Consider the following 27,520-nt stretch of genomic DNA (forward strand, 5'->3'; position numbering starts at 1 on the left):
TGTTGGGGACATTGGAGGAATTGGGGACACGGGGACATTGGGGGGTGTTGGGGACATTGGGGGACATTGGGGCTGTTGGGGACACTGGGGGGTGTTGCCACCGTGGGAGATGTTGGGGACATTGGGGACACTCAGGGGACATTGGGGGGATTTTGGTGACATTTGGGACCTTGGTGACACTGGGGACTCTGTGGGACGTTGGGGCTGTCGGTGACATTGGTGACATTGATGACGTCATGCGGGACGTGGGGGCTGTTGGTGACATTGGTGACATTGATGACGTCATGTGGGACATGGGGGCTGTTGGTGACACTGATGACGTCATGTGGGACGTGGGGGCTGTTGGTGACATTGGTGACATTGATGACGTCATGTGGGACGTGGGGGCTGTTGGTGACATTGGTGACATTGATGACGTCATGTGGGACATGGGGGCTGTTGGTGACATTGATGACGTCATGCGGGACGTGGGGGCTGTTGGTGACATTGGTGACATTGATGACGTCATGTGGGACATGGGGGCTGTTGGTGACACTGATGACGTCATGTGGGACGTGGGGGCTGTTGGTGACATTGGTGACATTGATGACGTCATGCGGGACGTGGGGGCTGTTGGTGACATTGGTGACATTGATGACGTCATGTGGGACATGGGGGCTGTTGGTGACACTGATGACGTCATGTGGGACGTGGGGGCTGTTGGTGACATTGGTGACATTGATGACGTCATGCGGGACGTGGGGGCTGTTGGTGACATTGGTGACATTGATGACGTCATGTGGGACATGGGGGCTGTTGGTGACACTGATGACGTCATGTGGGACGTGGGGGCTGTTGGTGACATTGGTGACATTGATGACGTCATGTGGGACGTGGGGGCTGTTGGTGACATTGGTGACATTGATGACGTCATGTGGGACATGGGGGCTGTTGGTGACATTGATGACGTCATGTGGGACGTGGGGGCTGTTGGTGACATTGGTGACATTGATGACGTCATGTGGGACATGGGGGCTGTTGGTGACACTGATGACGTCATGTGGGACGTGGGGGCTGTTGGTGACATTGGTGACATTGATGACGTCATGTGGGACATGGGGGCTGTTGGTGACACTGATGACGTCATGTGGGACGTGGGGGCTGTCGGTGACATTGGTGACATTGATGACGTCATGTGGGACATGGGGGCTGTTGGTGACACTGATGACGTCATGTGGGACGTGGGGGCTGTCGGTGACATTGGTGACATTGATGACGTCATGTGGGACATGGGGGCTGTTGGTGACACTGATGACGTCATGTGGGACATGGGGGCTGTTGGTGACATTGGTGACATTGATGACGTCATGTGGGACATGGGGGCTGTTGGTGACATTGATGACGTCATGTGGGACGTGGGGGCTGTCGGTGATCTCGGTGACATTGGTGACGTCATGTGGGACGTGGGGGCTGTTGGTGACATTGGTGACACTGATGATGTCATGTGGGACATTGGGGCTGTTGGTGACATTGATGACGTCATGTGGGACATGGGCGCTGTCGGTGATGCCGGTGACACTGATGACGTCATGTGGGACGTGGGGGCTGTTGGGGACACTGATGACGTCATGTGGGACGTGGGGGCTGTTGGGGACATTGGTGACATTGATGACGTCATGTGGGACATTGGGGCTGTCGGTGACCTCGGTGACATTGATGACGTCATGTGGGACATTGGGGCTGTTGGTGACATTGATGACGTCACCGGTGTCACGCGCTGTCCCCGCAGGCCGGCTGTGCCCTGCGTCACCTCTCGCTGGCCGGGAACCACCTGAGGGACGGGGACATCACCGAGCTGGCACGGTGAGGGGACACCGGGGACACCCTGGGGACATCGGGGACACCCTGGGGACACCCTGGGGACACCCTGGGGACACCCCAGGGACACCTTGGGGACATCAGAGACACCTTGGGGACAGCTTGGGGACACCATGGGGACACCCTGGGGACACCCTGGGGACACCTTGGGGCACCTTGGGGACCTTGGGGACACCTTGGGGACACCGGGGACATCCTGTAAACTCCATGTAGACATCGGGGACACCCTGGGACACCTTGGGGACATTTGGGAACACCCTGGGGACATTGGGGACATCCTGTAAACTCCATGTAGACATCGGGGACACCCTGGGACACCTTGGGGACATTTGGGAACACCCTGGGGACATTGGGGACATCCTGTAAACTCCATGTAGACATCGGGGACACCCTGGGACACCTTGGGGACATTTGGGAACACCCTGGGGACATTGGGGACATCCTGTAAACTCCATGTAGACATCGGGGACACCCTGGGACACCTTGGGGACATTTGGGAACACCCTGGGGACATTGGGGACATCCTGTAAACTCCATGTAGACATCGGGGACACCCTGGGACACCTTGGGGACATTTGGGAACACCCTGGGGACATTGGGGACATCCTGTAAACTCCATGTAGACATCGGGGACACCCTGGGACACCTTGGGGACACCCTGGGGACAACAGAGACACCTTGGGGACATCGGGGACACCTTGGGGACACCCTGGGGCACCTTAGGGACACCTTAGGGACACCTTGGGGACATTGGGGACACCCTGGGGACATTTAGGTCCCACTTGGTGCCTTTTTGGGGCCATTTTTGACCATTTTGGCCCCATTTTGGTGCCAATTTTGGTCCCATTTTGATCCCATTTTTGACCATTTTAGTGCCAGTTTGGTGCCATTTTTGACCATTTTAGTGCCAATTTTGGTGCCATTTTTGACCAATTTGGTCCCATTTTGGTGACATTTTGGTGCCATTTCTGAACATTTCGGTTCCATTTTGGTGCCAGTTTTGGTCCCATTTTGCTCCCATTTTTGGCCATTTTCGTCGCATCTTGGTCACATTTTGATCCCATTTTGGTCCCATTTTAGTGCCAATTTTGTTCCCATTTTGGTTCCATTTTGGTGCTATTTTTGACCATTTTGATCCCATTTTAATCCCATTTTTAATTTTTTAATTTTAATTTAATTTTTTTAATCCCAAATTTTAATTTTTTTGGTCCCATTTTGGTGCCATTTTTGGGCATTTTGGTACCAATTTTGGTCCCATTTTGATCCCATTTTTGCCCATTTTGGTCCCATTTTGGTGCCAATTTTGCTCCCATTTTTGACCATTTTGGTCCCATTTTGATGCCAATTTTGCTCCCATTTTGATCCCATTTTTGCCCATTTTGGTCCCATTTTGGTGCCAATTTTGCTCCCATTTTTGACCATTTTGGTCCCATTTTGGTGCCGATTTTGCTCCCATTTTGATCCCACTTTTGGCCATTTTGCTCCCATTTTAGTGCCAATTTTGGTCCCATTTCAGTGCCAATTTTGGTGCCATTTTAGTGCCATTTTTGACCATTTTGGTGCCACTTTTGTGCCATTTTTGACGCCAATTTTTGACCATTTTGTTCCCATTTTGATGCCAATTTTTGCCATTTTGCCCCATTTTTTCCCCATTTTGTCCCCATTTTCCCCCTCCCCCCCCAGGTCTCTGCCGGGCTGTCCATCACTGCTGGTTTTGCCCATTTTGGTGCCCATTTTTCCCCATTTTTGCCCATTTTTCCCCCTTTCCCAGGTCTCTGCCCGCCTGTCCATCACTGCTGGTTTTGGTGCCATTTTGGTGCCAATTTTGTTCCCATTTTAGTGCCATTTTTGGTGCCATTTTTGACCATTTTGGTGCCGATTTTGCTCCCATTTTGTTCCCATTTTAGTGCCAATTTTGGTGCCATTTTTGACCCAATTTTGGTCCCATTGTAGTGCCAATTTTGGTGCCAATTTTGATGCCAATTTTCCCCATTTTTCCCCATTTTTCCCCATTTTCTCCCTCTGTCAGGTCTCTGCCCGCCTGTCCATCACTGCTGGTTTTGCCCATTTTTCCCCATTTTTCCCCATTTTTGCCCCATTTTTTTCCTCCCCCCCACGTCTCTGCCGGGCTGTCCGTCACTGCTGTTTTTGCCCATTTTGGTCCCATTTTGTTCCCATTTTAGTGCCATTTTTGGTGCCATTTTTGACCATTTTGGTGCCAATTTTGCTCCCATTTTGTTCCCATTTTTGGCGCCAATTTTGGTGCCATTTTTGACCATTTTGGTCCCATTTTGGTGCCAATTTTGTCCCATTTTGGTGCCCATTTTGGTGCCATTTTGACGGCAATTTTTCCCCATTTTTGCCCCATTTTTTCCCTCCCCCCCCCAGGTCTCTGCCCGCCTGTCCATCACTGCTGGTTTGGGCCATTTTGCTCCCATTTTGTTCCCATTTTGGTGCCAATTTTGGTGCCATTTTTGACCGTTTTGGTCCCATTTTGATCCCTTTTTTGGCCATTTTGGTGCCAATTTTGCTCCCAATTTAATGCCATTTTTGGTCCCATTTAGGTGCCATTTTTGACCATTTTGGTTCCATTTTAGTGCCAATTTTGTCCCATTTTGGTCCCAATTTTGCTCCCATTTTGTTCCCATTTTAGCACCAACTTTGGTGCCATTTTTGACCATTTTGTTCCCATTTTAGTGCCAGTTTTGGTCCCATTTTTGACCATTTTGCTCCTATTTTAGTGCCAATTTTGTCCCATTTTGGTCCCAACTTTGGTGCCATTTTTGACCATTTTGGTGCCAATTTTGGTCCCATTTTTGACCATTTTTGGTCCCATTTTGGTGCCATTTTTCCCCATTTTTGCCCATTTTTCCCCATTTTCCCAGGTCCCTGCCCGCCTGTCCGTCCCTGCTGTCCCTGGACCTGTCGGCCAATCCCAGAATTCCAAAGGGAATTTGAGGATAAGGAAGCCGGAATTCCAAAGGCTTTTTCCATTGGAATTTGGTGATGGGAAATGGGAATTCCAAAGGGATTTTTGGGATGGGAAGTGAGAATTCCAAAGGGTTTTTTTTCCATGGGAATTGGTGGTGGGAAATCAGAATTCCAAAGGGAATTTGGGATAGAAAACCGGAATTCCAAAGGTTTTGGGATGGGAAATGAGAATTCCAAAGGGATTTTCCTCGGGAATTTCAGATGGAGACTCAAAATTCCAAAGGATTTTGGGATGGAAAACCAGAATTCCAAAGGGAATTTGAGGATAAGGAAGCCGGAATTCCAAAGACTTTTTCCATTGGAATTTGGGATGGGAAACGGGAATTCCTAAAGGAATTTTCTGTGGGAATTTGGAGTGGGAAAACTGGAATTCCAAAGGATTTTGGGATGGAAAACCCAGAATTCCAAAGGTTTTTTTCTCCTGATAAATTTGGGATGGGAAAACAGAATTCCAATGGGAATTTGGGATGGAATATCCAGAATTCCAAAGGGTTTTACGTGTGGAAATTTGGGATGAGAAACCGGAATTCCAAAGGGATTTTGGGATGGGAAATGAGAATTCCGGAGGAAATTTGGGATGGAAAACCAGAATTCCAAAAAAATTTTGGGATGGAAAATCCAGAATTCCAAAGGGATTTGGGATGGAAAACCCAGAATTCCAAAGGGATTTTCCATGGGATTCCGTGGGAATTTGGGATGGGAATTTTGGGAATTCCAAAGGGTTCTTAGAATTCCAAAGGGAATTTGGGATGGAAAAAAAGCAGAATTCCAAAGGTTCCTTGGAATTCTGTTGGGATTTTGGGATGGGAAATGAAAATTTCAAAGGGAATTTGGGATGGGAAATGAGAATTCCAAAGGGATTTTTCCAGGTAAATTTGGGATGGGAAACCAGAATTCCAAAGGGATTTGGGGATGGGAATTGGGAATTCCAAAGGTTTTTTTCCATGGGAATTTGGGATTCCCGGCTGGAATTCCCGGCATTCCCAGGTCCCCATTCCCTGTCCCAGTTTTTCCAGGATTCCCTGGAATCGCTGCCAGGTAAATCCTGGATCTGTCCCTTGGTGACCGAGAGCTCCCGGGAAAAGGTGGGAAAAATGGGAAAAATGGGGAAAATCTGGAAAAGGGGAATGGGGAACAATGGGAACAATGGGAAAAATCTGGAAAAAATCTGGGAAAAATCTGGGGAAAATGGAAAAAATGGGGAAATGGGGAAAATGGGAATGGGGAAAATGGGAAAAATCTGGGAAAGATTGGAAAAATGGGGAAAAGTGGGGAAAATCTAGGAATGGGAAAAATCTGGGGGAAAATGGGAATGGGGAAAATGAGAAAAATCTGGGAAAAATCTGGGGAAAATGTGAAAAATGGGAAATTTTGGAATGGGAAAATGGGGAAAGTGGGAATGGGGAACAATGGGAAAAATGGGAAAAATCTGGGGAAAATGGGAAAATGGGAATGGGGAAGATGGGAAAAATGGGAATGGGGGGAAAATGGGAAAAATCTGGGGAAAATGGGAAAAGGTGGGAAAAATGGGAAAAATGGGGAAAAATCAGAAAAATCTGGGGAAAATCTGGAAAAAATGGGAAAAATGGGAATGGGGAAAATGGGGAAAATCTGGGAGAAATGGGGGAAAATCTGAAAAATCTGGGAATGGGAAAAATCTGGGAAAAATCTGGGGAAAATGGGAAAAATGGGAATGGGGAACAATGAGGAAAATGGGGAAATCTGGGAAAAATGGGAAAATGGGAATGGGGAAAATTTGGGAAAAATCTGGAGGAAAATGGGAAAAATCTGGGGAAAATGGAAAAAATGGGAAAATGGGAATGGGGAAAAATGGGAATGGGGAAAAATGGGGGAAATGGGGAAAAATCGGAAAAATCTGGGAAAAATCTGGGGAAAATGGGAATGGGGAACAATGGGAACAATGGGGAAAATCTGGGAAAAATGGGAAAAATGGGAAAAATGGAGAAAATGGGAATGGGAAAATGGGGAAAATGGGAATGGGGGAAAAATGGGAAAAATGGGAATGGGGAAAATCTGGGAAAAATTGGAAAAATGGGGAAAAATTGGAAAAATCTGGGAATGGGAAAAATCTGGGGAAAATCTGGGAAAAATGGGAAAAATGGGAATGGGAAAATGGGGGAAAATGGGGAAAATCTGGGGAAAAATGGGAAAAATATGGGAATGGGGGAAAATAGGAAAAATGGGAAAAAATCTGGGAAAAGGTAAAAATGGGGGAAATGGGAAAAGGGGGAAATTTGGGAAAAATCTGGGAAAAATGGGAAAATAGGAAAAGGGGAAAATGGGGAAAATCTGGGAAAAATCTGGGAAAAATGGGAATGGGAAAAATCTGGGGAAAATGGGAAAAAATGGGGAAAAATGGGAATGGGGAAAAATCTGGGAAAAATATGGGAAAATCTGGGAAAATGGGGAAAATGGGGAAAATGGGGAAAAATGGGGAAAAATGGGAGAAATGGGAAAACATGGGAAAAATCTGGGGAAAATGGGAAAATGGGAAAAATGGGAATGGGGAAAATGGGGAAAATCTGGGAAAAATGGGGAAATGGGGAAAAATTGGAAAAATCTGGGAATGGGAAAAATCTAGGGAAAATCTGGAAAAGGGGAATGGGGAACAATGGGAACAATGGGGAAAATGGGAAAATTTGGGAAAAATCTGGGGAAAATGGGAAAAATGGGAATGGGGAACAATGGGAAAAATGGGGAAAATGGGAATGGGGAAAATTTGGGAAAAATCTGGGAAAAATGGGGAAAAATGGAAAAAAATGGGAAAATGGGAATGGGGAGATCTGGGAATGGGGAAAAATGGGAAAAATCTGGGAATGGGGAAATTTGGGAATGGGGAAATCTGGAAATGGGCAAAATCTGGGAAAAATGTGGGGAAAATGGGGAAAAACGGATAAATGGGAAAAATGTGGGGAAAAATGGGGAATTTTGGAATGGGGAAATCTGGGAATGGGAAAAATCTGGGGAAAATCTGGGAATGGGGAAATTTGGGAATGGGAAATGGGAGGGGGGAAATCTGGGAATGGGAAAAATCTGGGAAAAAATGGGAAAATCCGGGAATGGGGAAAAATCTGGGAATGGGGAACAAATCGGAAAAATGGGGAAAATGGGGAAAATTTGGGAAAAATCTGGGGAAAAATGGGGGAAATCTGGGAATGGGAAAAAATCTGGCAATGGGGAAAAAATGGGAAAAATCAGGGAATGGGAAAAATGGGGAAAATCTGGGAAAAATGGGAGAAAAAATGGGAAATTTTGGAATGGGAAAATGGGAATGAGAGAATCTGGGAATGGGGAAAAAATGGGAAAAATCTGGGAATGGGGAAATTTGGGAATGGGGAAATCTGGGAATGGGGAAATTTGAGAATGGGGAAAATCTAGGATTGGGAAATCTGGGAATGGGGAAAATCTGGGAATTTTCCCTGCTCCGTCCTGAGGTTTTCCCAGCTAAAATTCCCAATGTTTTTTGTCATTATTCCATTATTTTCTACCCCAAATCCCTTTGGAATTCCGGGTTTTTCCACCCCAAAATCCCTTTGGAATTCCGGGTTTTTCCATCCCAAATCCCTTTGGAATTCTGGGTGTTTTCTGTCCCAAATCCTTTGGAATTCTGGATTTTTTCCGTCCCAAATCCTTCTGGAATTTTAAGAACCCTTTGGAATTCTGGGTTTTCCACCCCAAATCCCTTTGGAATTCTGGGTTTTTTCCGTCCCGAATCCCTTTGGAATTCCGGGGTTTTTCCCTCATTCCCAGCTAAAATTCCCGAATTTCCGTGGTCATTCCAGCTGTTCCTGTACTGGCTGCTGGACAGGGAGGTCAGCATTCCATGGAAATCCCAGAATTCCCACAATTCCCGGATTTCCCATGCGGGGAAAGGGGCGGGAGGGGATGATCCCGGAATTTTGGGGGATTTCTGGGGGTTTCTGGGGGTTTTTGGGGGTTGGGAATGGGATTTTTGGAGGGGATGGAGTGGGAAAAAAAGGGTGGAATTCCATGGAAATTGTGGATAAATGATGGAATTCCATGGAAATTGGGGATAAAAGGGGTGGAATTCCATGGAAATTGTGGATGAAAGGGGTGGAATTCCAGGGAAATTGGGGATAAAAGGGGTGGAATTCCAGGGAAATTGTGGATAAATGATGGAATTCCATTGAAATTGGGGATAAAAGGGTGGAATTCCATGGAAATTGTGGATAAATGATGGAATTCCATTAAATTGGGGATAAATGATGGAATTCCATTGAAATTGGGGATAAATGATGGAATTCCATGGAAATTGGGGATAAATGATGGAATTCCATGGAAATTGGGGATAAATGATGGAATTCCATGGAAATTGTGGATGAAAGGGGTGGAATTCCATGGAAATTGGGGATAAATGATGGAATTCCATTAAATTGGGGATAAATGATGGAATTCCATGGAAATTGTGGATAAATGATGGAATTCCATGGAAATTGTGGATAAATGATGGAATTCCATGGAAATTGGGGATAAATGATGGAATTCCATGGAAATTGGGGATAAATGATGGAATTCCATTAAATTGGGGATAAATGATGGAATTCCATTAAATTGGGGATAAATGATGGAATTCCATTGAAATTGGGGATAAATGATGGAATTCCATTGAAATTGGGGATAAATGATGGAATTCCATTAAATTGGGGATAAATGATGGAATTCCATTAAATTGGGGATAAATGATGGAATTCCATTAAATTGGGGATAAATGATGGAATTCCATGGAAATTGGGGATAAATGATGGAATTCCATGGAAATTGGGGATAAATGATGGAATTCCATGGAAATTGGGGATAAATGATGGAATTCCATTAAATTGGGGATAAATGATGGAATTCCATGGAAATTGTGGATAAATGATGGAATTCCATTGAAATTGGGGATAAATGATGGAATTCCATTGAAATTGGGGATAAATGATGGAATTCCATTAAATTGGGGATAAATGATGGAATTCCATTAAATTGGGGATAAATGATGGAATTCCATGGAAATTGTGGATAAATGATGGAATTCCATGGAAATTGGGGATAAATGATGGAATTCCATTAAATTGGGGATAAATGATGGAATTCCATGGAAATTGGGGATAAATGATGGAATTCCATTAAATTGGGGATAAATGATGGAATTCCATGGAAATTGTGGATAAATGATGGAATTCCATTAAATTGGGGATAAATGATGGAATTCCATGGAAATTGTGGATAAATGATGGAATTCCATGGAAATTGTGGATAAATGATGGAATTCCATTGAAATTGGGGATAAATGATGGAATTCCATTAAATTGGGGATAAATGATGGAATTCCATTAAATTGGGGATAAATGATGGAATTCCATGGAAATTGGGGATAAATGATGGAATTCCATGGAAATTGTGGATAAATGATGGAATTCCATTGAAATTGGGGATAAATGATGGAATTCCATTAAATTGGGGATAAATGATGGAATTCCATTAAATTGGGGATAAATGATGGAATTCCATGGAAATTGTGGATAAATGATGGAATTCCATTGAAATTGGGGATAAATGATGGAATTCCATTAAATTGGGGATAAATGATGGAATTCCATGGAAATTGTGGATAAATGATGGAATTCCATGGAAATTGTGGATAAATGATGGAATTCCATTAAATTGGGGATAAATGATGGAATTCCATGGAAATTGGGGATAAATGATGGAATTCCATGGAAATTGGGGATAAATGATGGAATTCCATGGAAATTGGGGATAAATGATGGAATTCCATGGAAATTGGGGATAAATGATGGAATTCCATGGAAATTGGGGATAAATGATGGAATTCCATGGAAATTGTGGATAAATGATGGAATTCCATTAAATTGGGGATAAATGATGGAATTCCATGGAAATTGTGGATGAATGATGGAATTCCATGGAAATTGTGGATAAATGGTGGAATTCCATGGAAATTGTGGATAAATGGTGGAATTCCATGGAAATTGGGGATAAATGATGGAATTCCATTAAATTGGGGATAAATGATGGAATTCCATGGAAATTGTGGATGAATGATGGAATTCCATTAAATTGGGGATAAATGATGGAATTCCATTAAATTGGGGATAAATGATGGAATTCCATGGAAATTGTGGATAAATGATGGAATTCCATGGAAATTGGGGATAAATGATGGAATTCCATTAAATTGGGGATAAATGATGGAATTCCATTGAAATTGGGGATAAATGATGGAATTCCATTAAATTGGGGATAAATGATTGAATTCCATGGAAATTGTGGATGAAAGGGGTGGAATTCCATGGAAATTGTGGATAAATGATGGAATTCCATGGAAATTGGGGATAAATGATGGAATTCCATTAAATTGGGGATAAATGATGGAATTCCATGGAAATTGGGGATAAATGATGGAATTCCATTAAATTGGGGATAAATGATGGAATTCCATGGAAATTGGGGATAAATGATGGAATTCCATGGAAATTGGGGATAAATGATGGAATTCCATGGAAATTGTGGATAAATGGTGGAATTCCATGGAAATTGTGGATAAATGGTGGAATTCCATGGAAATTGTGGATAAATGATGGAATTCCATTAAATTGGGGATAAATGATGGAATTCCATGGAAATTGTGGATAAATGATGGAATTCCATGGAAATTGGGGATAAATGATGGAATTCCATGGAAATTGGGGATAAATGATGGAATTCCATTAAATTGGGGATAAATGATGGAATTCCATGGAAATTGTGGATAAATGATGGAATTCCATGGAAATTGTGGATAAATGATGGAATTCCATTGAAATTGGGGATAAATGATGGAATTCCATGGAAATTGGGGATAAATGATGGAATTCCATGGAAATTGTGGATAAATGATGGAATTCCATGGAAATTGGGGATAAATGATGGAATTCCATGGAAATTGTGGATAAATGATGGAATTCCATGGAAATTGGGGATAAATGATGGAATTCCATGGAAATTGTGGATAAATGATGGAATTCCATTGAAATTGGGGATAAATGATGGAATTCCATTAAATTGGGGATAAATGATGGAATTCCATTGAAATTGGGGATAAATGATGGAATTCCATTAAATTGGGGATAAATGATGGAATTCCATGGAAATTGGGGATAAATGATGGAATTCCATGGAAATTGGGGATAAATGATGGAATTCCATTAAATTGGGGATAAATGATGGAATTCCATGGAAATTGGGGATAAATGATGGAATTCCATGGAAATTGTGGGATGAATGGTGGAATTCCATGGAAATTGGGGATAAAAGGACGGAATTCCAGGGAAATTTGGCTGTTTTCACCCCAATCCCAGGCCCCGGAGGTGCCGGCCCTGGCCGGGCACTCGCTGACCCCGGGAGGGTCCCGAATTTGGGGGTCCCAAACCCAAGTTTCAGCCCAAAACCCCCAAATTTCAGCCCCTTACCCCATTTTTGGGGGTCCCGATCTCATTTTTGGGGGTCCCGAACCCGAATTTCGCTGTTTTCACCCCAAATTTGGCTGTTTTCACCCCAATCCCAGGCCCCAGAGGTGCCGGCCCTGGCCGGGCACTCGCTGACCCCGGGAGGGTCCCGAATTTGGGGGTCCCAAACCCAAATTTCAGCCCAAAACCCCCAAATTTCAGCCCCTTACCCCATTTTTGGGGGTCCCGATCTCATTTTTGGGGGTCCCGAACCCGAATTTCGCTGTTTTCACCCCAAATTTGGCTGTTTTCACCCCAATCCCAGGCCCCGGAGGTGCCGGCCCTGGCCGGGCACTCGCTGACCCCGGGAGGGTCCCGAATTTGGGGGTCCCCAAACCCAAATTTCAGCCCAAAACCCCCAAATTTCAGCCCCTTACCCCATTTTTGGGGGTCCCGATCTCATTTCTGGGGGTCCCGAACCCGAATTTCGCTGTTTTCACCCCAAATTTGGCTGTTTTCACCCCAATCCCAGGCCCCGGAGGTGCCGGCCCTGGCCGGGCACTCGCTGACCCCGGGAGGGTCCCGAATTTGGGGGTCCCAAACCCAAATTTCAGCCCAAAACCCCCAAATTTCAGCCCCTTACCCCATTTTTGGGGGTCCCGATCTCATTTTTGGGGGTCCCGAACCCGAATTTCGCTGTTTTCACCCCAAATTTGGCTGTTTTCACCCCAATCCCAGGCCCCGGAGGTGCCGGCCCTGGCCGGGCACTCGCTGACCCCGGGAGGGTCCCGAATTTGGGGGTCCCAAACCCAAATTTCAGCCCAAAACCCCCAAGTTTCAGCCCCTTACCCCATTTTTGGGGGGTCCCGATCTCATTTTTGGGGGTCCCGAACCCGAATTTCGCTGTTTTCACCCCAAATTTGGCTGTTTTCACCCCAATCCCAGGCCCCGGAGGTGCCGGCCCTGGCCGGGCACTCGCTGACCCCGGGAGGGTCCCGAATTTGGGGGTCCCAAACCCAAATTTCAGCCCAAAACCCCCAAATTTCAGCCCCTTACCCCCATTTTTGGGGGGTCCCGATCTCATTCTTGGGGGTCCCGAACCCGAATTTCGCTGTTTTCACCCCAAATTTGGCTGTTTTCACCCCAATCCCAGGCCCCGGAGGTGCCGGCCCTGGCCGGGCACTCGCTGACCCCGGGAGGGTCCCGAATTTGGGGGTCCCAAACCCAAATTTCAGCCCAAAACCCCCAAATTTCAGCCCCTTACCCCATTTTTGGGGGTCCCGATCTCATTCTTGGGGGTCCCGAACCCGAATTTCGCTGTTTTCACCCCAAATTTGGCTGTTTTCACCCCAATCCCAGGCCCCGGAGGTGCCGGCCCTGGCCGGGCACTCGCTGACCCCGGGAGGGTCCCGAATTTGGGGGTCCCAAACCCAAATTTCAGCCCAAAACCCCCAAATTTCAGCCCCTTACCCCATTTTTGGGGGTCCCGATCTCATTCTTGGGGGTCCCGAACCCGAATTTCGCTGTTTTCACCCCAAATTTGGCTGTTTTTCACCCCAATCCCAGGCCCCGGAGGTGCCGGCCCTGGCCGGGCACTCGCTGACCCCCGGGAGGGTCCCGAATTTGGGGGTCCCAAACCCAAATTTCAGCCCAAAACCCCCAAATTTCAGCCCCTTACCCCATTTTTTGGGGGTCCCGATCTCATTCTTGGGGGTCCCGAACCCGAATTTCGCTGTTTTCACCCCAAATTTGGCTGTTTTCACCCCAATCCCAGGCCCCGGAGGTGCCGGCCCTGGCCGGGCACTCGCTGACCCCGGGAGGGTCCCGAATTTGGGGGTCCCAAACCCAAATTTCAGCCCAAAACCCCCAAATTTCAGCCCCTTACCCCATTTTTGGGGGTCCCGATCTCATTCTTGGGGGTCCCGAACCCGAATTTCGCTGTTTTCACCCCAAATTTGGCTGTTTTCACCCCAATCCCAGGCCCCGGAGGTGCCGGCCCTGGCCGGGCACTCGCTGACCCCGGGAGGGTCCCGAATTTGGGGGTCCCAAACCCAAATTTCAGCCCAAAACCCCCAAATTTCAGCCCCTTACCCCCATTTTTGGGGGTCCCGATCTCATTCTTGGGGGTCCCGAACCCGAATTTCGCTGTTTTCACCCCAAATTTGGCTGTTTTCACCCCAATCCCAGGCCCCGGAGGTGCCGGCCCTGGCCGGGCACTCGCTGACCCCGGGAGGGTCCCGAATTTGGGGGTCCCAAACCCAAATTTCAGCCCAAAACCCCCAAATTTCAGCCCCTTACCCCATTTTTGGGGGTCCCGATCTCATTCTTGGGGGTCCCGAACCCGAATTTGGCTGTTTTCACCCCAAATTTGGCTGTTTTCACCCCAATCCCAGGCCCCGGAGGTGCCGGCCCTGGCCGGGCACTCGCTGACCCCGGGAGGGTCCCGAATTTGGGGGTCCCAAACCCAAATTTCAGCCCAAAACCCCCAAATTTCAGCCCCTTACCCCATTTTTGGGGGTCCCGATCTCATTCTAGGGGGTCCCGAACCCGAATTTGGCTGTTTTCACCCCAAATTTGGCTGTTTTCACCCCAATCCCAGGCCCCGGAGGTGCCGGCCCTGGCCGGGCACTCGCTGACCCCGGGAGGGTCCCCGAATTTGGGGATCCCAAACCCAAATTTCAGCCCAAAACCCCCAAATTTCAGCCCCTTACCCCATTTTTGGGGGTCCCGATCTCATTCTTGGGGGTCCCGAACCCGAATTTCGCTGTTTTCACCCCAAATTTGGCTGTTTTCACCCCAATCCCAGGCCCCGGAGGTGCCGGCCCTGGCCGGGCACTCGCTGACCCCGGGAGGGTCCCGAATTTGGGGGTCCCAAACCCAAATTTCAGCCCAAAACCCCCAAATTTCAGCCCCTTACCCCATTTTTGGGGGTCCCGATCTCATTCTTGGGGGTCCCGAACCCGAATTTCGCTGTTTTCACCCCAAATTTGGCTGTTTTCACCCCAATCCCAGGCCCCGGAGGTGCCGGCCCTGGCCGGGCACTCGCTGACCCCGGGAGGGTCCCGAATTTGGGGGTCCCAAACCCAAATTTCAGCCCAAAACCCCCAAATTTCAGCCCCTTACCCCATTTTTTGGGGGTCCCGATCTCATTCTTGGGGGTCCCGAACCCGAATTTCGCTGTTTTCACCCCAAATTTGGCTGTTTTCACCCCAATCCCAGGCCCCGGAGGTGCCGGCCCTGGCCGGGCACTCGCTGACCCCGGGAGGGTCCCGAATTTGGGGGTCCCAAAACCCAAATTTCAGCCCAAAACCCCCAAATTTCAGCCCCTTACCCCATTTTTGGGGGTCCCGATCTCATTCTTGGGGGTCCCGAACCCGAATTTGGCTGTTTTCACCCCAAATTTGGCTGTTTTCACCCCAATCCCAGGCCCCGGAGGTGCCGGCCCTGGCCGGGCACTCGCTGACCCCGGGAGGGTCCCGAATTTGGGGGTCCCAAACCCAAATTTCAGCCCAAAACCCCCAAATTTCAGCCCCTTACCCCATTTTTTGGGGGTCCCGATCTCATTCTTGGGGGTCCCGAACCCGAATTTGGCTGTTTTCACCCCAAATTTGGCTGTTTTCACCCCAATCCCAGGCCCCGGAGGTGCCGGCCCTGGCCGGGCACTCGCTGACCCCGGGAGGGTCCCGAATTTGGGGGTCCCAAACCCAAATTTCAGCCCAAAACCCCCAAATTTCAGCCCCTTACCCCATTTTTGGGGGTCCCGATCTCATTCTAGGGGGTCCCGAACCCGAATTTGGCTGTTTTCACCCCAAATTTGGCTGTTTTCACCCCAATCCCAGGCCCCGGAGGTGCCGGCCCTGGCCGGGCACTCGCTGACCCCGGGAGGGTCCCCGAATTTGGGGATCCCAAACCCAAATTTCAGCCCAAAACCCCCAAATTTCAGCCCCTTACCCCATTTTTGGGGGTCCCGATCTCATTCTTGGGGGTCCCGAACCCGAATTTCGCTGTTTTCACCCCAAATTTGGCTGTTTTCACCCCAATCCCAGGCCCCGGAGGTGCCGGCCCTGGCCGGGCACTCGCTGACCCCGGGGAGGGTCCCGAATTTGGGGGTCCCAAACCCAAATTTCAGCCCAAAACCCCCAAATTTCAGCCCCTTACCCCATTTTTGGGGGTCCCGATCTCATTCTTGGGGGTCCCGAACCCGAATTTCGCTGTTTTCACCCCAAATTTGGCTGTTTTCACCCCAATCCCAGGCCCCGGAGGTGCCGGCCCTGGCCGGGCACTCGCTGACCCCGGGAGGGTCCCGAATTTGGGGGTCCCAAACCCAAATTTCAGCCCAAAACCCCCAAATTTCAGCCCCTTACCCCATTTTTGGGGGTCCCGATCTCATTCTTGGGGGTCCCGAACCCGAATTTCGCTGTTTTCACCCCAAATTTGGCTGTTTTCACCCCAATCCCAGGCCCCGGAGGTGCCGGCCCTGGCCGGGCACTCGCTGACCCCGGGAGGGTCCCGAATTTGGGGGTCCCAAACCCAAATTTCAGCCCAAAAACCCCCAAATTTCAGCCCCTTACCCCATTTTTGGGGGTCCCGATCTCATTCTTGGGGGTCCCGAACCCGAATTTCGCTGTTTTCACCCCAAATTTGGCTGTTTTCACCCCAATCCCAGGCCCCGGAGGTGCCGGCCCTGGCCGGGCACTCGCTGACCCCGGGAGGGTCCCGAATTTGGGGGTCCCAAACCCAAATTTCAGCCCAAAACCCCCAAATTTCAGCCCCTTACCCCATTTTTGGGGGTCCCGATCTCATTCTTGGGGGTCCCGAACCCGAATTTCGCTGTTTTCACCCCAAATTTGGCTGTTTTCACCCCAATCCCAGGCCCCGGAGGTGCCGGCCCTGGCCGGGCACTCGCTGACCCCGGGAGGGTCCCGAATTTGGGGGTCCCAAACCCAAATTTCAGCCCAACACCCCCAAATTTCAGCCCCTTACCCCATTTTTGGGGGTCCCGATCTCATTCTTGGGGTCCCGAACCCGAATTTGGCTGTTTTCACCCCAAATTTGGCTGTTTTCACCCCAATCCCAGGCCCCGGAGGTGCCGGCCCTGGCCGGGCACTCGCTGACCCCGGGAGGGTCCCGAATTTGGGGGTCCCCAAACCCAAATTTCAGCCCAAAACCCCCAAATTTCAGCCCCTTACCCCATTTTTGGGGGTCCCCGATCTCATTCTTGGGGGTCCCGAACCCGAATTTGGCTGTTTTCACCCCAAATTTGGCTGTTTTCACCCCCAATCCCAGGCCCCGGAGGTGCCGGCCCTGGCCGGGCACTCGCTGACCCCGGGAGGGTCCCCGAATTTGGGGGTCCCAAACCCAAATTTCAGCCCAAAACCCCCAAATTTCAGCCCCTTACCCCATTTTTGGGGGTCCCGATCTCATTCTTGGGGGTCCCGAACCCGAATTTGGCTGTTTTCACCCCAAATTTGGCTGTTTTCACCCCAATCCCAGGCCCCGGAGGTGCCGGCCCTGGCCGGGCACTCGCTGACCCCGGGAGGGTCCCGAATTTGGGGGTCCCAAACCGAAATTTCAGCCCCAAAAACCCCCAAATTTCAGCCCCTTACCCCATTTTTGGGGGTCCCGATCTCATTCTAGGGGGTCCCGAACCCGAATTTGGCTGTTTTCACCCCAAATTTGGCTGTTTTCACCCCAATCCCAGGCCCCGGAGGTGCCGGCCCTGGCCGGGGCACTCGCTGACCCCGGGAGGGTCCCGAATTTGGGGGTCCCAAACCCAAATTTCAGCCCAAAACCCCCAAATTTCAGCCCCTTACCCCATTTTTGGGGGTCCCCGATCTCATTCTTGGGGGTCCCGAACCCGAATTTCGCTGTTTTCACCCCAAATTTGGCTGTTTTCACCCCAATCCAGGCCCCGGAGGTGCCGGCCCTGGCCGGGCACTCGCTGACCCCGGGAGGGTCCCGAATTTGGGGGTCCCAAACCCAAATTTCAGCCCAAAACCCCCAAATTTCAGCCCCTTACCCCATTTTTGGGGGTCCCGATCTCATTCTAGGGGGTCCCGAACCCGAATTTCGCTGTTTTCACCCCAAATTTGGCTGTTTTCACCCCAATCCCAGGCCCCGGAGGTGCCGGCCCTGGCCGGGCACTCGCTGACCCCGGGAGGGTCCCGAATTTGGGGGTCCCAAACCCAAATTTCAGCCCAAAACCCCCAAATTTCAGCCCCCTTACCCCAATTTTTGGGGGTCCCGATCTCATTCTTGGGGGTCCCGAACCCGAATTTCGCTGTTTTCACCCCCAAATTTGGCTGTTTTCACCCCAATCCCAGGCCCCGGAGGTGCCAGGCCCTGGCCGGGCACTCGCTGACCCCGGGAGGGTCCCGAATTTGGGGGTCCCAAACCCAAATTTCAGCCCAAAACCCCAAATTTCAGCCCCTTACCCCATTTTTGGGGGTCCCGATCTCATTCTTGGGGGTCCCGAACCCGAATTTCGCTGTTTTCACCCCAAATTTGGCTGTTTTCACCCCAATCCCAGGCCCCGGAGGTGCCGGGCCCTGGCCGGGCACTCGCTGACCCCGGGAGGGTCCCGAATTTGGGGGTCCCCAAACCCAAATTTCAGCCCAAAACCCCCAAATTTCAGCCCCTTACCCCATTTTTGGGGGTCCCGATCTCATTTTTGGGGGTCCCGAACCCGAATTTCGCTGTTTTTCACCCCAAATTTGGCTGTTTTCACCCCAATCCCAGGCCCCGGAGGTGCGGCCCTGGCCGGGCACTCGCTGACCCCGGGAGGGTCCCGAATTTGGGGGTCCCAAACCCAAAGTTCAGCCCAAAACCCCCAAGTTTCAGCCCCTTACCCCCATTTTTGGGGGTCCCCGATCTCATTCTTGGGGGTCCCGAACCCGAATTTGGCTGTTTTCACCCCCAAATTTGGCTGTTTTCACCCACCCCAATCCCAGGCCCCGGAGGTGCCGGCCCTGGCCGGGCACTCGCTGACCCCGGGAGGGTCCCGAATTTGGGGGTCCCAAACCCAAGTTTCAGCCCCAAAAACCCCCAAATTTCAGCCCCTTACCCCATTTTTTGGGGGTCCCGATCTCATTCTAGGGGGTCCCGAACCCGAATTTGGCTGTTTTCACCCCCAAATTTGGCTGTTTTCACCCCAATCCCAGGCCCCGGAGGTGCCGGCCCTGGCCGGGCACTCGCTGACCCCGAGGAGGGTCCCGAATTTGGGGGTCCCAAACCCAAATTTCAGCCCAAAACCCCCAAATTTCAGCCCCTTACCCCCATTTTTGGGGGTCCCGATCTCATTCTTGGGGGTCCCGAACCCGAATTTCGCTGTTTTCGCCCCAAATTTGGCTGTTTTCACCCCAATCCCAGGCCCCGGAGGTGCCGGCCCTGGCCGGGCACTCGCTGACCCCGGGAGGGTCCCGAATTTGGGGGTCCCAAACCCAAATTTCAGCCCAAAACCCCCAAATTTCAGCCCCTTACCCCATTTTTGGGGGGTCCCGAATCTCATTCTTGGGGGTCCCGAACCCGAATTTCGCTGTTTTCACCCCAAATTTGGCTGTTTTCACCCCAATCCCAGGCCCCGGAGGTGCCGGCCCTGGCCGGGCACTCGCTGACCCCGGGAGGGTCCCGAATTTGGGGGTCCCAAACCCAAATTTCAGCCCAAAACCCCCAAATTTCAGCCCCTTACCCCATTTTTGGGGGTCCCGATCTCATTCTTGGGGGTCCCGAACCCGAATTTCGCTGTTTTCACCCCAAATTTGGCTGTTTTCACCCCAATCCCAGGCCCCGGAGGTGCCGGCCCTGGCCGGGCACTCGCTGACCCCGGGAGGGTCCCGAATTTGGGGGTCCCAAACCCAAATTTCAGCCCAAAACCCCCAAGTTTCAGCCCCTTACCCCATTTTTGGGGGTCCCGATCTCATTCTTGGGGGTCCCGAACCCGAATTTGGCTGTTTTCACCCCAAATTTGGCTGTTTTCACCCCAATCCCAGGCCCCCGGAGGTGCCGGCCCTGGCCGGGCACTCGCTGACCCCGGGAGGGTCCCGAATTTGGGGGTCCCAAACCCAAGTTTCAGCCCAAAACCCCCAAATTTCAGCCCCTTACCCCATTTTTGGGGGTCCCGATCTCATTCTAGGGGGTCCCGAACCCGAATTTGGCTGTTTTCACCCCAAATTTGGCTGTTTTCACCCCAATCCCAGGCCCCGGAGGTGCCGGCCCTGGCCGGGCACTCGCTGACCCCGGGAGGGTCCCGAATTTGGGGGTCCCAAACCCAAATTTCAGCCCAAAACCCCCAAATTTCAGCCCCTTACCCCATTTTTGGGGGTCCCGATCTCATTCTTGGGGGTCCCGAACCCGAATTTCGCTGTTTTCGCCCCAAATTTGGCTGTTTTCACCCCAATCCCAGGCCCCGGAGGTGCCGGCCCTGGCCGGGCACTCGCTGACCCCGGGAGGGTCCCGAATTTGGGGGTCCCAAACCCAAGTTTCAGCCCAAAACCCCCAAATTTCAGCCCCTTACCCCATTTTTGGGGGTCCCGATCTCATTCTAGGGGGTCCCGAACCCGAATTTCGCTGTTTTCGCCCCAAATTTGGCTGTTTTCACCCCAATCCCAGGCCCCGGAGGTGCCGGCCCTGGCCGGGCACTCGCTGACCCCGGGAGGGTCCCGAATTTGGGGGTCCCAAACCCAAATTTCAGCCCAAAACCCCCAAATTTCAGCCCCTTACCCCATTTTTGGGGGTCCCGATCTCATTTTTGGGGGTCCCGAACCCGAATTTCGCTGTTTTCTCACCCCAAATTTGGCTGTTTTCACCCCAATCCCAGGCCCCGGAGGTGCCGGCCCTGGCCGGGCACTCGCTGACCCCGGGGGGCTCCCGGGGGGTTTTTCTGGTCGGGGGCTTCTCCCCCCAGAACGGCTTCAACACCGACCTGCTCGTGTTCGACCCCCTCCTCGGAGAGCTGGCAGGTGACCCCCACCTCGGGGACCCCGCCCACCGGTGGGAACGGGGCGAAAAACCGGGAAATTGGGAAAAAACGGGGAAAAATGGAAAAAAAACGGAGAAAATAGGGGAAAAATTGGGGAAAAAAATGGGGAAAAAATGCGAAAAATTCCGGGGAAACGGGAAAAAAAGGAGGGGAAATGGGGGGGTGGGTGTCACCACTGAGACCCCCCCACCCACACAGGTGCAAATGGGGGAAAATGGGGGAAATTGGGAAAAAATGGGAAAAAAAATGGAGAAAATTGGGGAAAAAATGAGGAAAATGGGGGGGAAATTGGGTGGTGGGTGTCACCACCGGGACTGTCCCCCCCCCCCCCAGGGGTGAAAATGGGGGGAAAACACCGGAAATTGGGAAAAAACTGGGAAAAAATGGAAAAAAAAAAAGGAGAAAATCAGTGAAAAAATGAGAAAAATTGGGAGAAAAATGGGAAAAATTGAGAAAAATGGGGGGAAATGGGGGGGTGGGTGTCACTACTGGGACCCCCCACCCACACAGGTGGGAATGGGTCAAAAACACTGGAAATTGGGAAAAAACTGGGAAAAAAAATGGAGAAAATTGGCGAAAAAATGAGAAAAATTGGGGAAAAATGGGAGAAAATTGAGAACAATGTGGGGAAATTGGGGGGTGGGGGTCACCAGCGGGACCACCCCCCCAGAGGTGAAAATGGGGGAAAAATGGGAGAAATTGGGAAAAAAATTGGGAAAAATAAAAAAAAAAGGAAAAAATCGGGGGAAAATGGGGAAAAAATGGGGAAAATGGGGGGAAATTGGGGGGTGGGTGTCGCTACTGGGACCCCCCCTCTACACAGGTGAGAACGGGGCAAAAACACCAGAAATTGGGAAAAAATGGAAAACAAACCTGGAGAAAATTGGCGAAAAAATGAGAAAAATTGGGGGGAAATGGGAAAAAAATGAGGGGAAATTGGGGGGTGGGTGTCACTACTGGGACCACCCCCCCAGAGGTGAAAATGGGGGAAAAATGGGAGAAATTGGGAAAAAATGGGAGAAAATTGAGAACAATGTGGGGAAATTGGGGGGTGGGGGTCACCAGCGGGACCCTCCCACACACAGGTGGAAATGGGGGAAAAATGGGAGAAATTGGGAAAAAATGGGAAAAAAATGAAAAAAACCCTGAGAAAATCGGTGAAAAAATGAGAAAAATTGGGGAAGAAATGGGGGGAAATTGGGAAAAACGGGGGTAAAAATGGAACAGCTCAAAATGACCCAAAACCCCCCAAATTCCCCCAAAATCACCCAAAAATGACCCCAAATCACCTCAAAATATCCCCAAACCCCCCAAAATTCACCTCGAATCTCCCTTGAGCTGCCCCATAAAATGGCCCCAAAATGCCCCAAAAATCACTCAAAATCCCCCCAAAATCCCCAAAAACGACTGAAAATCCCCAAAATTCAGCCCAAAATGACTCAAAATTCACAAATTCACCCCAAAATGACCCCAAATCTCCCTGGAATGACCCCAAATCTCCCTGAAATGACCCCAAACCTTCCTGAGATGACCCCAAACCTCCCCGAAATGAGGGAGAGCCATAAAATGAACTCTGCCATAAAATGGCGCCAAAACCCCCCAAAAAATGACACAAAATCCCCCAAAATGCCCCAAAATGCCCCAAAATGCCCCAAATTCACCCCGGATTTTGCCCCCAGGCCTGTACGGGCACTCGGGGTCCCTGCTGGTGTTTGGGGGGCAGCGATTCCACGTGGAGCCCCCTCCCCAAAATCCCCCTCAAACCTCCTCAAAATCACCCCAAAATCTGCCCAAATTCCCCAAAAACCATTGAAATAAAGCCAAAATCACCCAAAATTCAACCCAAAATGACCCCAAACCTCCCTGAGATGATCTTGAACCACCCCCTAAAATGGTGCCAAAATCCCCCAAAAAATGACTCAAAATCCCCCCAAAATTCACCCCAAAATGACTCCAAAGTGACCTCAAACAACCCCAAAAAATGACTCCAAATCCCCTCAAAATCACCCCAAAATCATGCAAATAAAGCCAAAATGACCCAAAATGACCCTAGATCCCCGAAATTCACCCCAAAATGACCCAAAATGCCCAAAATTCACCCCAAAATGACCCCAAACCTCCTGAGAAGACCCCAAAGCGACCTCGAACTCCATCATAAAACGGCGCCAAAACCCCCCAAAAAATGACCCCAAGTCCCCCAAAAATCACCAAAAATGACCCAAAATGCCCAAAATTCACCCCAAAATGACCCAAAATCCACAAATTCACCCCAAAATGACCCAAAATCCACGAATTCACCCCAAATCTCCCTGGAATGACCCCAAACCTCCCCTGAGCGTCTCAAAATCCTCCCAAAACGGCCGCAAACCTCCCTAAAGCAACCCCAAAAAATGACCCCAAATCCCCTCAAAATCTCCCCAAAATCATGCAAATAAAGCCAAAATGACCGAAAATGACCCCAAATTTCCAAAATTCACCCCAAAATGACCCAAAATGCCCAAAATTCACCCCAAAATGACCCCAAACCTCCTGAGAAGACCCCAAAGCGACCTCGAACTCCATCATAAAACGGCTCCAAAACCCGCCCCAAAAAATGACACAAAATCCCCCAAAAATCACCAAAAATGTCCCAAAATGCCCCAAATTCAGCCCAGTTTTTGCCCCCAGGCCTGTACGGGCACTCGGGGTCGCTGTTGGTGTTTGGGGGGCAGCGATTCCACGTGGAGCGCGTGGGGCCGAGCGCGGAGCTCCACAGCCTGAGCCTGGCGCGCCTGCACTGGAGCCTGCTGGCGCCCGCTCGGGGGAAAAGGTGGGCACCAAAGGGTTAAATTGGGGGTTTTGGGGTTAAAATGGGATTTGGAAATTTTGGGGATTTTTTGGGATTTTTTTGGGATTTTTGGGGGGCTTTAAATGGGGGTTTTTGGCCATTTTTGGTGATTTTTTTGGGGTTTAAATGGGATTTTTTTGGGAGCTTGGGGGGGGTGTAAATGGGGTTTTTTTGGGAGATTTTGGAGTGTTTGGGGGTGTGAATGGGATTTTGGGGTAAACTGGATTTTTTGGGGGGTTTAAATGCGTTTTTTTCGCCATTTTTGGTGAATTTTTCAGGGTTTAAATGGGATTTTCTTGGGGTTTTTTTGGATTTTTCCGGGGTTTTTTGGGTCTGGGGTCTGGGCTATTTTGGGGAGGGGTCTGTGACGTGTCCCCGCCCCTCCCCCCAGCCCCGCCCCCTCTATTTCCACGCCGCCGCCGTGCTGGGGGAGGCCCTGGGGTCGTGGGGGGGCGCAGCGACCGCAGCGATTTCGGCAACGCCGTCCTGCTCTACCAGATCCTGCCCCCCCACACCGGTACGGGGGGGTCCCCCAATTTGGGGAGGGGTCCCGGGGGTCGGGAATGGGGGGGGGGCAGCGAAAATTGGGTGAAAATCGGGCGAAATTTGGGTGAAAAATGGGGGGAAATGGGCAAAAAATGGGGAAAGAATGGAGGAGAAATGGGGCTGGGGGCTTCAAGGGGGGGATTTGGGGGGGTTTTGGGGTCCCCCCAATTTGGGGAGAGGTCTCACGACTGGGGGGGGGTCAGAAATGGGGAGGGCAGAGAAAATTGGGTGAAAATCGGGCGAAATTTGGGTGAAAAATGGGGGAAATGGGCAAAAAATGGGGAAATTTGGGGTTTAAATGGGATTTTTTTGGGAGCACCCAAAAACACCCCTCCCCATTTACTGCCTCAATTTTGGGGGCAAAAATCGGAATTTTAGGGGAATTTTGATGCAATTTTGGGAGATTTTTGGGGGGAATTTTGGGGGAATTTCGAGGCAATTTTGGGAGATTTTTTAACGGAATTTTAAGGGATTATTTGGGGGAATTTTGGGAGGAATTTTGAGACCATTTTGGAGGAATTCTGAGGGAATTCTGGGAGATTTTTGGGGGGAATTCCTGGGCAATTTTGGTGGAATTTTTGAGGGATTTTTGGAGGAATTTTGAGGCAGTTTTAAGAGATTTTTGGGGGTGAATTTTACATGAATTTTAGGGGGTTTTAACCTCTAAAAACGCCATTTTAAATGTGAATTTTATGTGAATTTTATGTGAATTTTTGTGCCTTTTTATCCTCTAAAAACGCCATTTTAAATGTGAAGTTTACATGAATTTTAGGGGGTTTTACCCTCTAAAAACACCATTTAAAATGTGAATTTTACGTGAATTTTGGTGCTTTCTCCCCCAGACCCGTCGCTGGTGGCCCCCCCATGCCCGGCTCCGTCGGCCACGCCCTGGCCGAGCTCGGGGGTCCTGACACCCCCTCCCCATTTACTGCCTCAATTTTGGGGGCAAAAATCGGAATTTTAGGGCAATTTTTGTGGATTTTTGGGGGAATTTTGGGAGGAATTTTGGTGAATTTTTGGGGGAATTTTGATGCAATTTTGAGAGGTTTTGGGGGGGATTTTAGGGCAATTTTGGGAGATTTTTGGGGGGAATTTTGCTGGATTTTTGGGAGAATTTTGAGGCAATTTTGGGAGATTTTGGGGGGGAATTTTAGGAGAATTTTGGTGGATTTTTGGGGGAATTTTGATGCAATTTTGGGAGATTTTTGGGGGGATTTTGAGGCAATTTTGGAGGGATTTTGGTGGAATTTTAGGGGAATTTAGGTGAATTTTTGGGGGAATTTTGGGAGGAATTTTGAGGCAATTTTGTGAGATTTCTGGGGGTCGATTTTACGTGAAAAATGTGAATTTTGGTGCTTTTTCCCCTCTAAAACCCCATTTTCTCCCCCAGACCCGTCGCTGGTGGGCCCCCCCACGCCCTGGCCGAGCTCGGGGGGCTCCTCCTCATCTCGGGGGGCTTCAACGGGGGGGCCTGGGGGGGCTCTGGGCCCTGCGGGTGCCCCCCGAGCCCTGCGGGGCCCTGCCCGACCCCGGGGGGCTGAGGAGGCCGAGAGGTGAGAATTGGGGCGAAAAACGGGGATTTTGGGAAAAAATCCGGTGAAAATTGGGTGAAAAATGAGGATTTTGGGGGGTTTCAATGGGGTTCAATGGGGTTAAATGGGTCTGGGGGCGCCTGCGCCTGGTGCGGGGGGCGATGCCGGGGGGCCCCCGAGGCCGAGAGGTGAGAATTGGGGCGAAAAACGGGGATTTTGGGGAAAAAATCCGGTGAAAATTGGGTGAAAAATGGGGATTTTGGGAAAAAATTGGGTAAGAAAACGGGAATTTTGGGGGGTTTAAATGGGGTTCAATGGGGTTAAATGGGTCTGGGGGCGCCTGCGCCTGGTGCGGGGGGCGATGCCGGGGGGGTGAGGAGGCCAAGAGGTGAGAATTGGGGGGAAAAACGGGGATTTTGGGAAAAAATTGGGGATTTTTGGGGTGAAATTTGGGATTTTGGGGGGTTTAGATTGGGTCTAAAGGGTGTTTAAATGGGGTCTGGGGGCTCAGGGGGCAATGCCAGGGGGCCCTGGAGGCCGAGAGGTAATAATTGGGGGGAAAAATGGGGATTTTGGGAAAAAATTGGGGATTTTTTGGGAAAAATTGGGGGTTTGGGGGTGAAAATTGAGGATTTTGGGGGGCTTTAAAGGGGATTTGGGGGGGTTTAAAGAGGGAAAATGGGAAATTTTTGGGGGGTTTGGGAGCAAAATTCTGGATTTTTGGGAAAAAAATTGGGGATTTTGGGGAGAAAATGGGGATTTTTGGGAGGAAAATTTGGAATTTTGGGCAGTTGGGGGGGTTTAAAGGGGATTTGGGGGTTTAAAAAGGGAAATGGGGAAATTTTAGGGGGATTTTGGGGGGATTTTGGGGGATTTTGGGGATTAAATGGGGTGGGAAGAGGATTTGGGGGTTTCGAGGGGATTTGGGGTGAAAATCTGAGATTTTGGGGGGAAAATGGGGGATTTGAGGTGATTCCGAGAGAATTTGGGTAAAACGGGGGCACTTTGAGGAGCTTCAAGAAGATTTAGGGGGAAATCTGGATTTTTGGGGAAAAATCTGGGATTTTGGGGAAAAATGTGGATATTTGGGGAAAAATGTGGATTTTTGGGGAAAAATCTGGGATTTTGGGAAAAATCTGGATTTTTGGGGAAAAATCTGGGATTTTGGGGAAAAATGTGGATTTTTGGGGGGCAAATCTTGGAGGGATTTTGGGGAGAAATTTGAGGATCCTGGGGGGGTTTCGAGAGAATTTTGGGGGGATTTTGACGGAATTTGGGGCAGATTTTTTTAGGGTTTGACCTGGGGATGTGGGGCTGC

At 49.9% G+C, this 27,520-nt stretch overlaps 2 protein-coding genes across 9 annotated transcripts in view; both read left to right on the top strand.

The window, feature by feature from the left end:
• LOC113460814 (tonsoku-like protein) overlaps positions 1-8,282 on the top strand; it is a 47,552-nt gene extending 39,270 nt beyond the window's left edge. Inside the window, exons 7-8 of the mRNA XM_074534340.1 lie at positions 1,769-1,842; positions 4,743-8,282. Of these exons, the coding sequence (XP_074390441.1) occupies positions 1,769-1,842; positions 4,743-4,815 (147 nt within the window). The 3' untranslated portion in view covers positions 4,816-8,282. The remainder of the gene's footprint in view (positions 1-1,768; positions 1,843-4,742) is intronic.
• LOC141728024 (multiple epidermal growth factor-like domains protein 8) overlaps positions 4,860-27,520 on the top strand; it is a 109,859-nt gene continuing 87,198 nt past the window's right edge. For 7 of the 8 annotated variants that reach the window (XM_074534322.1, XM_074534317.1, XM_074534318.1 and 4 more), the window contains exons 1-6: positions 4,862-5,933; positions 8,652-8,681; positions 21,136-21,308; positions 23,965-24,106; positions 24,516-24,641; positions 26,061-26,223. In XM_074534322.1, the coding sequence (XP_074390423.1) occupies positions 5,316-5,933; positions 8,652-8,681; positions 21,136-21,308; positions 23,965-24,106; positions 24,516-24,641; positions 26,061-26,223 (1,252 nt within the window). In that variant the 5' untranslated portion in view covers positions 4,862-5,315. Of the gene's footprint in view, positions 5,934-8,651; positions 8,682-21,135; positions 21,309-23,964; positions 24,107-24,515; positions 24,642-26,060; positions 26,224-27,520 lie in introns of all 8 variants that reach the window. The other variant, XM_074534324.1, reaches the window with a different exon arrangement.

This window comes from Zonotrichia albicollis, unplaced genomic scaffold (genome assembly GCF_047830755.1).
Source record: "Zonotrichia albicollis isolate bZonAlb1 unplaced genomic scaffold, bZonAlb1.hap1 Scaffold_83, whole genome shotgun sequence".
In the NCBI taxonomy this organism is placed as follows: domain Eukaryota; kingdom Metazoa; phylum Chordata; class Aves; order Passeriformes; family Passerellidae; genus Zonotrichia; species Zonotrichia albicollis.